Below are 17422 nucleotides of genomic sequence, written 5' to 3'. Positions count from 1 at the left end.
AGAAACTTTGTCTTTTGCAAAATATCTCAATGGCTAAAATCATCTTGGGGACCTGAATGAATAGCCTTAGACTGGCTCCTTTGAAGATGTTGGTGGAGAGAAAGATATTCCTTATAAGAGAAGTTTTTAATTATACATTTTCCTTTCCCATTTATTTGATGCTGGAATTGCAAATTCTACTCAACCATTATCCCTCCAGTCATATTACAGTCTCAATGAAATTATTTTTCAATAACCATGGGGAAAAGAGAGGTTGCTTGGGATGATTTGTGGCTATTAGGCCCAGGAAAACCTCTTCTGAGAATTTTTCCAGTCCAATTTTCTCAGGCTTAGCTTGGGTTCGTTCCCAAGCTACCCATTTTTCTCTAACGTAAACATAAGAGAAGAATTAATAACAAAGATAAACACCTGCTGGATACGTGAGAAAGGCCTGGGAAAGAGGTGTTACTTTCTCTGGACCAATCAGTTGTATTCTGTCCCTGGGGTAGCGAGTGATTCTACTTAAGCAAGGTGTGTTAGAATAAATTGTCTCCTTCCTATCCTGACCATGTAGCTGTGTGTCTTATTTCCACCGCTCCAAGGGTTAATTCCCCTAACATACAGCCACATTATTTTCTTGTAAGTATTCAAACAAGTCTAGGGATTGTGCCACATACCTTTTATAAAACAATACCAGCATCATTCTACTCCCTTGAGGAAACTACACACTGCAACATCAAGACTGAAAAATTCCAAATCTCACCATGAGAACCCAATAGCAACTGCATATCTCTAAAAATATCTATTTCATAGAAAATATACGAACATAATGAAAACAAAGCAAATAAAAACATGTCAACCAATATACAACCTGCCATTTTTTGACAAATCCTAACAATTATATTATATATGTGCATCAGTATGTCCACATAAATGTTCATCTATAAGGATTTGTCAAAAAGAAGTATATAAATACATACACACACATTGTTCTTCTTTATGATAACATCATATTTTAAATGTCATGTTTACTCTTTTCCTTTAGCCATTTTCCTTATTGCAACTCATCACAGAAACACATAATTTGTAAAAGAAAAGTGTCTCACGATTGATAGGGACAATAGAGAAAAATATGACAAACACTGGCACAGCAGAAACACAAATCAAAGACATGTAATTATGGGTTTGTGTTATGATTTTTTAAATAATTTTCTTTTTTTACTTGAATTCAGCAGATTTATTAATATAGTGGCATAAGGGAGATCACAGAGAAAATAATCAGAACAATGCAATTACTTTAAAATTTATTCATGATACTGTATTTAACAATACACTGAGTTGATACAAAATCTATGCTGCCTTTTACCCTACAGGTCCTCAGTTCCCCTCGCCCTGAGCAAAGGGCAGGACCTTCCCTCTCCCCCTGCAGATGCCTTATACTTGTCTTTTGGGTGCTCTTCAGGAGCAATTGCTCCATAGATTCACCTCTCCCCTGTCAGAGGAAGAAGAACCCGTCTCCAGATATTCATGGAATTTTCAAGCCAGTAGGATGCAGCGGAAAGAATTTGTGTCAGCAACAGCTTACATGAAGCTTAACAGTACAAATGTGTCTTTTAACCTATTCTGATAACGTTTAATTTTTAAAGGATGCCTGAAAGATCATTAATTTTTAAAATTAGAAATAGGAGTTAGATATGAAAAAGACTCCAGGCTGCTCCCTGCTATCCAGATTAAGAAATTCTCTAAAGCAGAATTTCAAACATTCAGGAGACTTTCAGGGTAAGAAGTGAAGTATCTGTAAAGTCAGGCATTTATTTCTCAGCACTTTCAGGACTTGGGTAACTTTGGACTTGGATGTCTGTCTTTTGCCTAAGTGTCACTTTTCAGTCTGACTCCTGCTGTATAAAATTACAAAAGCCTTTTGGAAACTTATTGTTGAATAAGCTGAACCTTACCTGCTGACTCTCAGTCCAAGTACTATTTCGAAGTGAGATTTCACCATGATATATTTTAAATATAACCTAAAAATTACTGGAAAAAAGAAGTACATGTCACATAGATCAGAAAAAAAAAATTAGTGTACTCAGCCGGAATTTTTCCCAGATCTTTGAGCTTTGCTTAGAGATGGTGGCAGTTGGAAGGGGCTGACTGATGATGGTCTGGTGTGGTTGGGTGGAGCTGAAGTTCCCATAATCCTTGTCCAGGTCTTACAGCTACCAAGGACACACAGTCACAAGCTTAATTAGTATGGCCTCTGCTTTTGGTGGGATATCATTTTATCATTTCACTTCAGCTATTCAGAAGTTTATTTCAAAAATTTAAAAGTCAATATGGACAGATTAAATGACATTGTTTTAGCTTCTTATTATTACTTTGGGAAGTTACGTAAAAATAAGAGCACCAAAAAAAGGGGGATGGCTTGGAGTTCCAGACGATGGTCTGGAATTTCCTCTGTGTTTTGCCAACTCCTGCACCATGCAGGTAGTGTTTATGATAGATTTAGATAGGTAGAGTGCCTTACCACTGCTGTATTTTCATACAACCCAGGCACTGAGAGTTCACACTAGACTTTTGCTGACCAGCATGTTTTACTTGTGTTTTAAAAAACAAATGCTCAGTATCTGGTCCCCTACTTCATCAAACACACACAAATATGGTGTATTGTTCTACAGAACAATATTTCTACTTTCACAGATTGCTGAAAATATCATGGTGTACTGATTGCTCCTGGAAGTGATTTTTTATTGTAGCTAATTACAGCAATATTAACACTTGATTTTTTCTTTTATGATGCAGATTTAATTTTTTAAAAAAAGAGAGGGGGGCAGGATATCAAATAAAATAAGGCCAGGCAGACCAATTTAAAATCCCTTTTCTTCACACTCGCTTTCTTGACTTTATTTTTAATTCTCTTCAGTTACTTGTTATCTACTTTGTAGTGACCATTTGATATGGTTTTAGGGTCAAAGTCTGTCTCATGTTTTATATAAGCCCAAGACAGTACCAAGAAGGAAATAGGAATCTCATCCTAGTCCTGTACCAATCACCTACAAAACTGGAACTTCAAAGACAATTTTGGAATTCAGATACTAATCATATTTGGAAGTAGAGTGAGATGTTTAGATCAGATTTTGCACGATCTACATAGTTATGTATCTTGCTCATTTGTATTTCATCAATAAGCTCTTCATCTTGGAGTGGGATGGTAAATCTTACTGGGAAGCAACATAAGACCTATGTGAATGCAGACAGAGCACAAAACCACTGTACAGTCGCATACAACTATCACCTACCCATCCTCCTCATGTCTACTTCATGCACATTTTACATAACAGTAATAGAAGGCAATGCAGTTTTGTGATTTCAGAAAAAAAAACCCCACACCAATATTTTGTTAGTTCATATTCTTTCAGTTCTAATGCCAGTTGAATTCTGACAGAAGACATAAACTGAGTTAAGCAAGATTTGACCCAAAATATGGAAATAATAGCCCCATAAGGCGATAGTACCATGATTTGAAAAATCATTGTAAACAAGAAATTTCACCTTCCTGCAATAACCATTTCCCATATAATCCAATCTTTTGCTAAGGTAGTAAAAAACGTTTTCACAGGTCTCAGATGGTGATGGCACTCCATGAAAAGCCTTAATTTGTGCACTGAACCACAAAATGGAGGTTCTGACCTCTTGTTAACTTGCAATCCTACACTGAGTGTATAACATAGTTTGAACTGAGAATCCTATTGCAGAACTCGTCCTAGGCTCCCATTAGCTCAACACAACTGAAAGTTCATACTTTGGCAGTCACCTGTCAACACTCAATAACCGACTGCAAATCGACTGCGACTTTCTAATAGTGAGAAATTAAATCTTTGAAAAGAAAATCTGGAAGCCTGGGAATGTCATTGTGATTCATAGGCAAATTTGTATTACAAACTATACACTGAAACGTGAAGAAGTTAAATACAATGTGCCTAACTAGAAAAACATGCATTTACTCATGTACCAGGATTGAATTATTTTTATAGCCAATAAATAAATAAATTAATTGCTCCATTAATTAACAGAAACCAGAATCAGGAAAACATTATCTAAAAATGTAGGGTAAGCTAGGAGCATGGGCATACTTGACTCTTGTACTTAAGTTTCAATGCACTAAAGAGGCTAGTGAATTTACACCAGGACTGATAACGTCATTCCCTCACTGGGAATTCACCTGCCCAAACTCTTTGCTGGTTCATATCTCAGCTTCCAACACAGATAAGAGGTTTTGGCTCTTCAGTGATGAACTATCAGTACCAGAAGAGGATTTTAACACTGAACTCCCACTGCAGGCTCTTCAAATCCTCAAAGCCCTTGATAAACACAGCCTGTCCTTGGTTTAGGTGTAGAGCAATAACACCGTGGGTAAAGGCATTAATTAACAGCTTGTGAAGCATGTCTGCCTGTCTCCCTCTCTCTTATGAATATTTATATAAAGGTTTTATGGTACGGGGAAAAACTTGAATAGGCTGGATTCAGAGTGTCTGCCGTGAGTACTCATTGGGCACATAATTAGGGTGCTTTGTCCTAGGGCCATTTAGACACTTCTGCCATTGTGCTAGGGAGGAAGCCTGACTTACATATCACGCCTAGTGATGCAGAGTTATGAATAGGGAATGGCCTGAAAGTTTACCTATGGCCTTAAAAAAAGCTCTCTCTCTCTGCCTGTTTTCTTATAAATGCTTCAATTGAAGGGTGCAGGCCTAAATAGACAAAATGAGCAGAGTGCTAAAACTCACTTCTTTAAGTGAGCAAGGAAGGTTTAAATTTCTAGGTACTGGAGGCTGCCTTGAGGAAAAAAAACTGCTGAGAGGAGAGGAACATGTAGCTGACTTTAAAAGAACAAGTCTGAGCCCTAATAACAGATATATTATGTACATATATGTAATATGTAAAAATATAAATATATATTTTATATATACATATGTATATATGTGGGTATGTCACAAAGGCTAGCAAAGAAAAGCAAACTGAATTCCAAAGGGGGAGCAGGATGAAATAATCAGCACAATGTAACAAACCAGTATGAATTCAATGGCCACATGTAAAATGGGTAAATGGCTCAGCAGGACAAAGCTTAGAGTAACACTGCTGGTGCAAATCTGAAAAGTGCCTTTTGAACACAAACAAGCCAAAGCGTTTCTTCTAATATCCACAGCAGACAGGCTACCCAGTGAACATTAGATCAGTCATTAAAGAGTGATGATGGCACCATAATTCAAATCGACCTTCAAGGGACAGCATGGGTGGCAAAATTCTAGTCTGACATCTACCTTAAGTAATTAAATGCACAAGCTTTTTAAAGAGTTCCCCAAAATAAAAATATTTCCAGCTTAAATAGAAATGCAACATTTCTTCAAAATATCTACTAATTTTCCAGAAAGGGAAAAGATTCAAGAGGATATGGGAAAACATTGTGATGCACTGAGATTTCATTTAGTCAGACTGGCTAAGACTAGGTTTCAAGAAATTCAAAGAGCTGTAACAGGCAAGGAAAATGTGCAACAATTCCATGTGATGATTAACTTTGACATAAGTAGCAGCAAAAAGTGATTGAACAAAAGCACTGAACAAAACCCTGCTTTAACTTTGTCAGATTTCTAATTAACTTTATCAGCTGATAGCATAGACCAGGGTATCCCTGTACAGCTAAATCAAGTTCTTCATTCAATGCATAGCTGGAGTCCAAGCATACATTTGGAAATATCTGAGAAATGGAGGAGAAAAAAATATTATTGCCCCTTAAAACAAATCATCAGTGTGCCATAATCTGGAAAACTTCTTTCTGTACTGAACTTGCCTTCTTGAAAATAACTAAGCACAATTAATGTGGGTGAGAGGGAACATTGATAAAAGTGGCCATGGAAAAGTTCTAGATAAGGAAATGGAAAAAGTTAAGAATACTTGTTTTGGAAAAAAACCAAATATAAAGAATAATGAATGTTGGTAAGATGAAGACTGGGAACTTTTGTTCCCATCTCTTTGGAAGAACAAGAACACCCGGGGGCATTAATGAGGAGGCTGAAAGTAAGAAAAGCAGTAAAGGGATTCAGTTTATTCACATCTGTCTGGGCAATTATCACTGCAAGAAATTGCTCAAGATAACAGCTAAATGAAGACTGAAATAACTATAAGGATATACTTGGTCTTATCGCAATACATTTTGAAAAATACCTAGCATAGATGAGAAACACGAGAAAAGATTGGGGAATATTTAACTTCTACCTACTGTATGATTTCACGCCAATTCCTCTGAAACATCTGCACTACCCTCTGTCACACAATACTGAATTCAGGGATAACCCAACATGGCTATTCCTACTATTTGCACACTGCACATGAATGATCCATGGTGTTTGAAACAGTGGCAGCATTTTGCCTAGAGGAAACACAACTACTATTTAAACTTAAAATTAATTGATCTACTGTTCTGTGATAGACAATTTACTTTCATATCCAGGTAAACAACAAAGCTAACTTTGAGAAGATGGCTGGAGAAAGTGCTATGACTGACTCTTGTCTTGCTTCAATTCACAGAAGTGTGTCCCTAGATGCTCTTCAGCAATGTGCCCCTTAGGTCTCTGAAATTCCATCAGGGAACCAAAACATGTGAAATGATATACTTAATAAAAGGAAAAATCTCTGATCCATCAGTTGCAGCTGCCTTATAGAACTGGGATCACATGATGCTTACTTTGGTGTTGCAGTCTTTGTTCAAAGAGCAAATGCTGGTTTTAGACAATACTGTCTTTCACTACCCTTGTAAGAGAATAGGGTAGAGTGGATTTCAGCCTAAATAACACTGCAGAGTACACTCTTTATGTCGTGGGCAGTAGCATTTTCAAATGCTCCAATTCTGTGATTCCTCACTGTACAGTTCAACCCAATTACTGTACAAAGTTTTATTTAAGTGACTATTATTGGCAATATTGCTTTTTCCTTTGAACAGTTTCTAGAAATTCTGCTTTATCTGTGTTTGACATGAAGACCCAAGAGAATCTGGCCATTGATCCCTATTTCCTCTTTAAAAACATCTGAGATATTCCCTAACAGTATACCTCTGCCTACGCTCTTATCTTTTGTTGCAACTTTTAAGGAAATCTTTGCTGCTATTGTCTGCTCCCATGGAGAAAGAAAACAAATTTCCAGTAAAAATTCCAGCCATTACAGTACTTAAGTGTTTTTCCTCTGCCTGGATGATTGTGATTGTCCATCAATGGTCTTCTCTCTTACACCTGGAGCAGCTACCATGTTTCCTGTTACAGTTTTAATGTCCAAACATCTCCACTGGTGGACACACACAGGGCACAGTAGTTCTTATGAAAATAATTCTGCGAATTTACAGTTCTTAAATTGAAATTGAGGCAAGTATCAGGTGTCCTTGCTGTATTAATTCAGAGCTCTGCATTGAAAGATCTGCCTTTTCCCACTGTTAAGCTGTTGGATAATGCCATTTTCAAGGAAGGCCAATAAATGTAGTTACAATGCTGCTCTCGGGCAGCTTCATGCAACAATAAGGAAAATGTATTTAGCTAACATTGGTAACATGGAAAATGTTCAAATAGCACTTGATAGATACTGAAAAAAACCTTGCATGAATAATAGACACTGAACTGTTTATTTTCTTACATTATTGTGTTTTTACACTGTATATGACTATTTTTAACCTTGTCATCCTTCTCATCATCAAAAGCAAGCCATCTCTAATACACATCTACCATTAATCTCTGGAAATATTCTGCAGAAGGCTAATTAAGATATGGAGCAGAAGGAACTTTTACTTTCACTAGCTGAAACAGATGAAGCTGAGACAAATATTATTCAGTCTTGTAAATTAAATCTCGGCTCAATAGCCAAATAAACATAGGTTGCCTAATGATATTTCTCCTAATATTTGTACTGTAATTTCATTCAAATGCAGGGGAAAAAAGCCCAAATGTAACATGATTTCTTCTAGTAAAGACAAAAGAGAAATACAGTTTCAATGTCTTTTTTCTTACCAGGGCTGTAAGCTGTACCACACAAAACCATTTTGTCTGAGGTGGAGGACTAGACTTCTTCTTATATCCTCTGATGGATATATGACTCTGAATTCCCACATTTGCTCAAACCCCTCTGTCTTGCCTATCAGGTATGCTGGCCAGTCTTGCCCAGGCAAGACTCCCACCACAGTGAGGAAGTCAGCAAGGACATGCACTGCTGAACTCCCATTCCTAAAGAAGCACAACGTGAATTCACTCAGCTGCCCGTGGCTGAAGGCAGGTAATGAGTCCGGATAGCTGTGGCATTTTCATGCCTCTACATGCCCAAGCAGAGATTCTAAATTACTGCAGGACTTTTTTTCTTTTGTTTCAGGGATGTATCCATTCTTCAGCTAACTGTTAAATTTTTATGCCCCTTTACAGATGAATGATGTATTCTGATTGTAGCAGGTGACCAGCATTCAGCTCTTTCAAAGAGAAACCCTTACAAAACCAAGTCCAGCTCTGATTAAGTTGACTATCTGAATTCAAAGCATGTCTTGACTGCTTTCCATGAAAACAACTGATCCTTTTCATGGGCTAAGGCCATTGTAACTTCCTCTACACATTGAACAGATTACCATGGACACAAATTCAGACTCCTTCCATTCACACAAGGTCCCTGAAAATTTACATAAGTCTGCAGAGAAAACAGGCAGCCAAGCTTTCAGTGGCATGAATATTGTGATGAGAGTTTCAAACAATACAAACTTTTTTCTCCTAAAACACAGTTTGCAGCAAAAAAACTGCAAATCAGTTAAACAGCTAGGAAAAAAATAGTTTGGGTAACTGTTTAAAATGATCTTTTAAAATAAACAATCCACTACCTTAGACTAAGTAGCCGCAAAATTTAAAGAGTCTGGAAATATCCTATGTACAATAAAAATGCTACTCTCTTATATCATAATAGTGAACTTCTAACATCAAATAATTACTCTGCAAGTCACAGCAGTACATCTGTTAGACATAAACCAAAATGAAGATATAATATCTTCATTTGACCAATAAGGTGTCCTCAACTCAGTCTGGCTTGGCTGACTTTGCCATAACTAGACACACAAACATTCTGTTCTCCTCAGACGCTTTTTTGTTCTAGTTTTTGTTTAAAACACACAACTGAAATCAGTTTTGGTCTATAAGACATCACTGAAATTTTGCATTCCAGGACTCTGAAATAGGAGAGGCCAGAAAAAGGCCTCCCAGATACTAGATTCACTATAAATATATTAATATATCATTATTAGGAATTAATTTTTTTAAAAAAGACATTGTGAGAGTCAAGACTTCCAAATTAAAATGCTCCTACTGTAGGATATTGTGCACTTAAATGACATGAATCCTTTCCAAAATGTTTCCCTGAAAAGCAGCAATACACCTGCTGGTTCCATATACCTCTTGAGGAGAAAATCAGATCTTTATGAGGAATCTGGCTTGGCCCTGTTGGGCTAACCTTCTGGTCAAGGGTATGTTATAACACGAAGGTCAGTGTTCTACCTGAACAATCTCTCACTCCAAAGGCACTGAGGAATGCAGTGTGTCCAAAATGGTTCCGTTTATATTTCTGAGTTTATTGTTGCCTAATCGTGAGTCTTCCATCCCTCTGAGTTCATCTAGGACTAACTGATATCACGTCTTCCCTCCACAAAACCCTTTCTCTGCTGGTTTACAAACCTTCTTCATCAGCTTCTGCTCCTAAAAAACCTTTCCTATGACTCTGCTATGCACAAGTGGAGGAATTTTCAATAGTGAAATACATACTTGTGGGGTTTTTCCTAAGAGAATCACACTGAGGTTTTAAGTTGAACAGTATTTTCATAGTAAAGGCTTTTCCATCTAACAGTACTCATGGGGTTAAATGAAAGGAAATGCTTTTCTTTATCTGGAGCCTACCTTTTTAGAGCCCCTAAAGACAATTACAAGCTGAAGAGATCTCTCTTTTATATTTAAGGATAGAAATTTTACAGAGTTCAGAATTAATTGCTAGTTTCTTTGACAAGTCCTGAATACTTTTAAGTCAGACTACCATGTAACAGTTTTAGTTGTAAAGCTCCTTCCTGTCTCCCTTACACACCCAAACCTCTGCACAAGAAACTGTAGCTCCATTAAAGAAACAGGAAGTGTTGCCACATTTTGATGAGATCAAGTTCAAGTATGATCTGAGAGTACAAAAAATTAATTATCTAAAATTTCTTCAATTCAAATACCTTGAACACAAATTCCACAAAGGAACTGAAAGAAATTTTTATCTTACCCTATTCTTCTTTAAAGCAAAACATCTCTTAATGCTCTAAATTTTCTGCTTATCCCAATACAGGGTATAAGAATGATTTAGAATAAAATACATTTCTTAGGGTAAAGGAAAATAGGAAAATTAGTAAGAGGCATTGATTATTAAGAGTAAATTGTTCAACCATTTATTCTGTGTGTGAGAATTCTAGAATTCTTAAAATGACATCAGTAGTCTGGGGCTTCAAGGGTAATCTTGAAGTTGTACCTTAAGTTCTACTCTGAAAATGAATCTGTAAAGAAATTGAGTATCTTGACACTTATCTGAAAAAGATGATCTTTCTTCAGTCCATAAATACCATATCACTAATAACAAATATATTTCATATATCCACATAGCTTTCCTACAATTCAGCATTTAGTACTTCACACAATATTCTCTGATACTATGTATCATTAACTTGTAACTTCAGTTTTACCATCAGCTTCAAGGGATTTACATCAGAGTAAGTCTTTCCATAAAAATAAAATAGCTTTTCTGTGAAAAAGTATTATATAAATTATATATGGTTTCCTTTATAGGAAATGCAAATTTTCCAAGCTTGAAATGTTGCTTAGTTGAAGTTATATATAATGTCTGGTGAACAGTACTGTCCATTTCCAAAGCACAGGTTCCTGCACAAGTATACCAAAGCAAAATAAGAAAAGAACATGAGAAATTAAACCTTCCCCACCCACCACCCACTCTAAAGACTGGCATATGAAAGAAGCAGGAAGTAAACTCTCTCTTTAGAAAAGTAAGGCACATCTCTTGGGGGTGTGCTGGCTACATACAACTTGTGGAAACAGTGCCTTTTTAAAATTTTCAGGAGGCATGTATTATAGGCAACTGAATTCAACAAGAAGTAGATAACTGTATCAAAGTCTGCGTTAGAAAAGAAGTTCTAATATTCATCCCAATGGAGCATCTTTGGTCCTTGAATGGATAGAATATATGGATCAGCATTAATTCTCCCCCTTCTTGTACTCTGAGGCGCAACAGGGGAAAGGGCCCATCACAGCATCAATCAAACACATAGCTGAGATTAGAAAGAAAAAAAAACTAAGAATGCTCTAACCTTCTACTGTAAATTCCAAATTTTATGAAAATGTATCTTAGGGAATTGTGGCATTATGAAAGGATTGTGGCTTTTTATAAATACTTGAACCAATTCACTTTTGAGGCCAACATGCAAAAAAACAGAGTGTGTATCTGCCCATTTTTATTTCTTCACTGGTAAAACTTACTTCTGGGCTGAAGATCAAAACAAAATCATCATATCTTTCCAAAACAGGACACAAGTGTTTCATCTCTCATTCTAGGAAAAACAGAATCAAAACTATAGCATGTATGTGAAGCTTAAAGTACAAAAAAAAAAAACAAAACCCAGAAGACTTCTCAAAGAAGTTTTTTGTTAATTTAGAATAGGACCCAAAGTTCATTCTGCTGTCTTCTAGTTTATTTTCTTTCTTCTTTATTTCCTTCCTAATTTTTCCTGTTAATTTTGCTTTATTTTGCAGCTTGAAAGTTCAAGATTTCACCATTATGTCAATTTATGTCCATTTAACCTTCTTGACAAATTTTACTTCATATGCATCTATTTCCAGATTTCTAATATTTTAATTGCTGTTCCCATACACCTACCACACAAAGGCCAGCCTGGTGCAGGCGCCCATACCTTCATGTACTGCTAGGGCAGGCTCCTGTGTCACTGATGAGCCAATGCTGGCAGTGGCTAAGGGATGGCTCACCTGTGAAAGAATTCAGATCCCCTTCCTGGGGCCACCTTGGGAGCTGACCAAGAGCTTCCTTAATGGCCACATTGATTTCTCTGGTCCACTCTTGGTGGCTCTCTCTGTCCCAGAGTGGCAAACACCTATCTGTGTATTCATGCTGGATGTCAGGTGAGTGCAAAAAGCCTGATTGTGGTAGGAATCAGCTTCTCAGCTCCCATAAAAATGACAGCTAAACGCAGGTGGTTGCCATCAAATTAACTCCCCAGGGAAACTAAGCTGTCAGCAGTTAACTGAATGATGGATGGATTGTTCTCTGAGGTCACATATTACAGATCATTTCTCAAACATTTCCTTTTTCTTATATCAAATCGAAGCTTCACTTTTCACCTATATGTTTGTGCCCACATCTCAGATTCGATTAACATCATTATCTTCCTAGTCCCCAGGGTCTCATTTAGATTTGTAATTTAGCTTTATGGTTGTCTTTTTTCAGCATACCTCTCTTATACTGGTGATTTACAGGCTGAGCCTTGTCATCATCAACAAAGCAAACTCCCTCATATCTACCTCACTTTTTTATTAATTGTCACACACTTATTTTCTCAAGGCTTGCCATTATTAATCTTGTCATAATTAGATTAAAGGTGAAGGAATATCTCACCTATGCTGAATGCAATTGCAAAATAACATAAAAAATAACAACCTGACTAGGGATTTTTTTTAGTAAATAGAGGAAATCCTATCAGAATTAATTCTGCCTACTATTCAGATATGTAATAAAAGAGTTTAGAATATTAATACAGAGAAATCACATTCTGTACTCTGCCTAGTGCATGTTTCCTCGTTTGAAGTCAACTAATTGCTAAATCAAGCAGTGATGAAAGAGTTGCATTTCAATTTATCCAGCAGTGCCAGGCTTATTGCCAAAACAATCGGCTCACTGCTCTTATACAGGCAATATATTAGTACATTTATATTAGCATCAAATTTTATTAGTTCACTAAAATGTGTCTTGTTTCTTATGAACTCTATATTTGCACTGAAAGGAACGACAATAACAGAATGTAACTGTAGGAAAAAGGTTTTTTTTCTTTCTTTGCTGTCTTAAATCTACGTATATGTTTACAGTTCTTGAGGGGCTACACTAGTGTATGCTGAATAGGTCATTTTCATGCAAACACTGATTACTCCACATATTTGGCCATGTTTTGGTTATTTTTCTACTCAAAGAAAGCAGATGTTCATCTGTAATTGGAATCAATCCTCTTCTTGAAATTTAGCTTGCTATATGGTCATTTGCAGCAGTTAACTTTTTTCTAATTTCTTTCTGAGCATGCAAGTCACTTAAATGCAGGAGTAGCTCTTGGATACTAGTTCTTGCCCTATGTCCTGGTTTTGGCTGGGGTGGAGTTAATTTTCTTCACAGTGGCTGGTATGGGGCTGTGTTTTGGATTTGTGCTGAACACAGAATTGATACTATACAGGTGTTTTTGTTGCTGCTGGGCAGTGCTTGCACAGAGCCAAGGCCTCTTCTGCTATTTGTACTGTCAGGTTTGCAAGGAAGTTGAGGGTGCATGGGAGTTGGGAGGAGACACAGTCAGAGCAGGTGATCCCAGCTGACTAAAGGAATGTTCCAGAACCTATGACATCATGCTCAGTATACAAAGTGGAGGGAAGAAGAAAGAAAGGAGGAATGTTTGGAGTGATGGCATTTGTTTCCCCAAGCTACCATTATGTGTGATGGAGCCCTGCTCTCCTGGGGATTGCTGAACATTTGCCAGCCCATGGGAAAGGTGGGAAAAATTGTTTAGTCTTGCTTGTGAGTGGGACTTTTGCTTTCCTTATTAATCTGTCCTTATCTCAACCCATGAGTTTTCTCATTTTTATCCTTCTGATTCTCTCCATGATCCTGTTGATGAGGGAGTGAGCAAGTGGCTGCATGGGGCTTAGTGCTGGCTGGGATTAAATCACAACACTCCAATATTGCCCTGCTCTTAGAAACTTATTTGTTGTAAAATATACATCAGAAAATAGTAACACCTAGTAGATGTACATCAAATATATTATGGACACATCTTAGAACTGAGCAGAAGAATTTTTTTTTATCAAGATTTGCACTAGTATGCCTTTTTTCCTGCCAATTACTTTCTTTACTTAATTTTGTTTTTCCATAGGTAATTTACAGCTTTTTTCTCTTTTCATTTTTTTCCACGGAAAACTAAGATATTCATCACAGCCATCATGGAATTCTGGCATGGAGGAAAAAGAATGGAGATTTTCTCTTTAGAGCTGCAAGTAGAACATCAGTTTTATTTTATAGAGTGAATGCAAGTCAAGTACATGTTCTTTCATGACTAAAGCCTTGGGTGGATTCTTAAAATAGTACTTATTATAGCTATTGCATTGAAAAGAATTTAGAGCTGTTTTCTCCAATTAAAATAATTATGAAACTTAGATTAAGCTTATTTCTAAATACTGTTTCCCTGAAAAACACTTAAACTTCCAGAACTTACTGCCATGCCAGCCTGTCTGTCCCCTGTTGCATGCAAAACTCTTGCCAACATAGTCCTTAGCAGTCCAAGGTTTTTACCTCCCCTTCAAATGTTTCTTCACAAAGAGTTACTACCAAAGGTCTGTACATTTTGGTAAAAATCAGCAGCCCCTGTTTAATCTGTAACACACACCTATGTCCTGTCCATAGAGGCAGCAGTGTGTCATGCTTAGGAGGAGTGAGTTTTACACTCAAACCCTGGGGTTGTTCAAGGACGCAGCATTGGTTTGCGATGTATTCATTATAAATTAAATGTATTATTCCAACCAAATTACCTTTCAGCCTAAGAACACACATTTCTCCTTTGAAAACAAAAAAGCTCCTTGGAGGTTTTTAGGTTACAGTGGTCATTACAGCTTGAATGGCACTGTCAACACTCACTTTTTAACAACTATTATAATAATTTACTTGTAATATTGCCAACAAATCCACAGAACTTGAGCTGCATTAAGACTGTACATTGTTCAAATAGAATTTATATGATAATCTCAGATATGGATGCTCGCTACAGGCAGTGAGTGACAATTACCCAGGATCTCCTTTGCAGTATTCCCTCCTACGCTCAGACAAGAATTGTTCATGCTTCTAGAAGAGTAAGGTTTTCTGAAGGGAATCTGGTTCACACCAGATGTGGGGCTGAGAAAGAGAAGGAGGGGAAGGGGAGTTCATATGGTTCCCTGTGAGGAGGGAGAAGAGAGATGGGACTGAAGGCCACCCTCAAAGGCTAAGGCAGTGTGAAAGTGTGGGAAGTGGGCAGGGAGCAGTGTCTCTTCCTTCCCCAAACTCATGACTGTTCCTCCTTTTCTCACTCCCTTCTTCACTCCCTCCTTCCTGTTTCTCCCTTTTCCTTCCTTTTTTTTTTTTTTTTTTTTTTTTTTTTTTTTTTTTTGCTATTCTTTTCTTTCATTTACTCTCTCAGTCTCTGGGATTTCTACAAACTCTAGAGTAAAGATTCTTGAAACTACCACAAAGTCTCTTCTTCTTGTTAGTAGAGCCCACCACTTTTCTTAACTGTTTCTCCCCTCATAAGTTATCATTTGTCAGAAGACATCAGAAATCTGGAATGGTCCCTCGGTTTTTTAACATATATTATTTTTTTAAAGAGAGAATGCAAAGAAATGTAGGTTTTTATCCACTGTACCTGTGCAATTTAAAACTTTTGTTCATGTCAGTACTTGGCCTTATGGTCACAACTTAGAAGTCAACATTTATCTCTGAAGTACAAGTACCAAATGGCTATAGAGCATCACCTCCCTGAAGTCAGAAATGCAGACAGGAATGTGCAAGGACACTGGAGTTACTTTGCTGTAACTGGAAGCAAATATGGAAGCATGCAGGGTGAGCCATGAAGAGGCAGTCTGGATGGATAAGAGTGAAAAGCTGTACCCATTAATTCAACTAGAAAACGTGTGTTTGCAAGACCTTGTGGAACTGAAATGGCAGCTAATGGAAAGCAGCTGCCAACAGCCCCTACCCCATACCTGTGCTCACATGCTACCTTTGTAGCATGAAGAATGATATATGAAGAAAAATGACACAGGATAAATAGTATCATTATTTTTATTATCATCAAACATGACACATGGACCCAAGCTTTACTGACTGGTACACATGAGGAAAACACAACTTTTCAGTATGTTATGACTGTACTACCACATTTCATATGAACACTAAATTACAGCCATTAGATAAAATAACACCAGTGGTACCCCCATTCAGTACAATCGCTCCTTTTGTGAGATGTTAGAGCTTTGTTTTACACAGCAAATGCCTACCTGATATTCCTGCATTTCTCCATGCTGATATTCAGGGATCATGAGGCATGAGATCTTGCAGGCCATAGTTTCTGGGTAGCAGTGGGTCACACAGGGTGAGAACCCCCATTTAGGATTATGAGTAGAGACAATCCAGCACAAGATAAATGTTCAGATCATCTGTTTTGACTCATGTTTTCAGGTGTAAATGTTCATGCAGTCGTCCTTAAGTGAAGTCAGACACCATTAGGGAGGCTGTACACAGGCTGAAAGGGATCCCTTTTTCACCCAAAGCAGCACACCTCAGCTGCTCACACGCCTGTTTGCACACTGTGCTATGTCTGTACCTTGTGTGTATGCAGTACGTTTTTCCTGAACCAATATAAGAAACTATGGGTATATCATCTCAGCTTTGCAGAAAGCAAACAAGCAAAGAATGCTGGAGGTGATATTGCCAGGTTCCGTTCCAAGGTCTCATGATTTTCAGTTTCCTATTGAACCACCAGGATACAGTAAGCCTCCAGGTGAATGCTTCTCCTCACCTCCTAGTGTTGCCTGGGGCTGATAGAGCACACAAGGGGCTGCACCAAGAACTCCAGGGAGCTGCAAACGGAGCTGCCTTCACACGTGCTTGGGTCCTCAGAGGCTGCAAAGGCTCCCTGCACAACCTCCTCACAGCTCGAGCACTGCCCCATAACCTATGACTTTGAGCCAGGCTTTTTACTCTTGAAAGAACTTCAGAAATGTGAACATACTCCTGTTCACACAAGATACCTTTGAGTAAAGTATTACTACCTCTACCTTACAGATGTAGAACTGAGACAGACCCCTTCAACACCTCTTTGAAAACTGTTACTCATAGGAACAGCTAGAAAAGATGACAAATTGCTGCTTCACCAACTCAACTGCTTTCTATGCTAATATATGACTTTTTCTTAGCAGTAACACCCATTTTCTCTGTCCTCTCAGCTTCTCTTTCTGTATACTATTTCTAAATTCCTTAGAGCAGGTGTCATATTCCTGCTCTATGTTCATATGGTACCTTATGCAATGAAACCCTGGTAACTGACAGA

The 17422-nt window shown here is 37.6% G+C and overlaps 1 protein-coding gene across 6 annotated transcripts in view; it reads right to left on the bottom strand.

Annotated features, from left to right (window-relative positions):
* The window catches only part of PTPRZ1 (protein tyrosine phosphatase receptor type Z1), a 133369-nt gene that overhangs the window by 97883 nt on the left and 18064 nt on the right, over positions 1 to 17422 (bottom strand). The window contains exon 1 of one of the 6 annotated variants that reach the window (XM_088165709.1): positions 8022 to 8067. The exons of the other annotated variants lie outside the window; for them this stretch is intronic. Coding sequence (XP_088021835.1) covers positions 8022 to 8052 — 31 coding nt within the window. The 5' untranslated portion in view covers positions 8053 to 8067. Of the gene's footprint in view, positions 1 to 8021; positions 8068 to 17422 lie in introns of those variants that run through there. 6 annotated transcript variants of the gene reach the window in all.

Source organism: Sturnus vulgaris, chromosome 5 (genome assembly GCF_052056855.1).
Source record: "Sturnus vulgaris isolate bStuVul1 chromosome 5, bStuVul1.hap1, whole genome shotgun sequence".
Classification (NCBI taxonomy): Eukaryota; Metazoa; Chordata; class Aves; order Passeriformes; family Sturnidae; genus Sturnus; species Sturnus vulgaris.
This window is presented reverse-complemented; position numbering and strand designations above follow the sequence as displayed.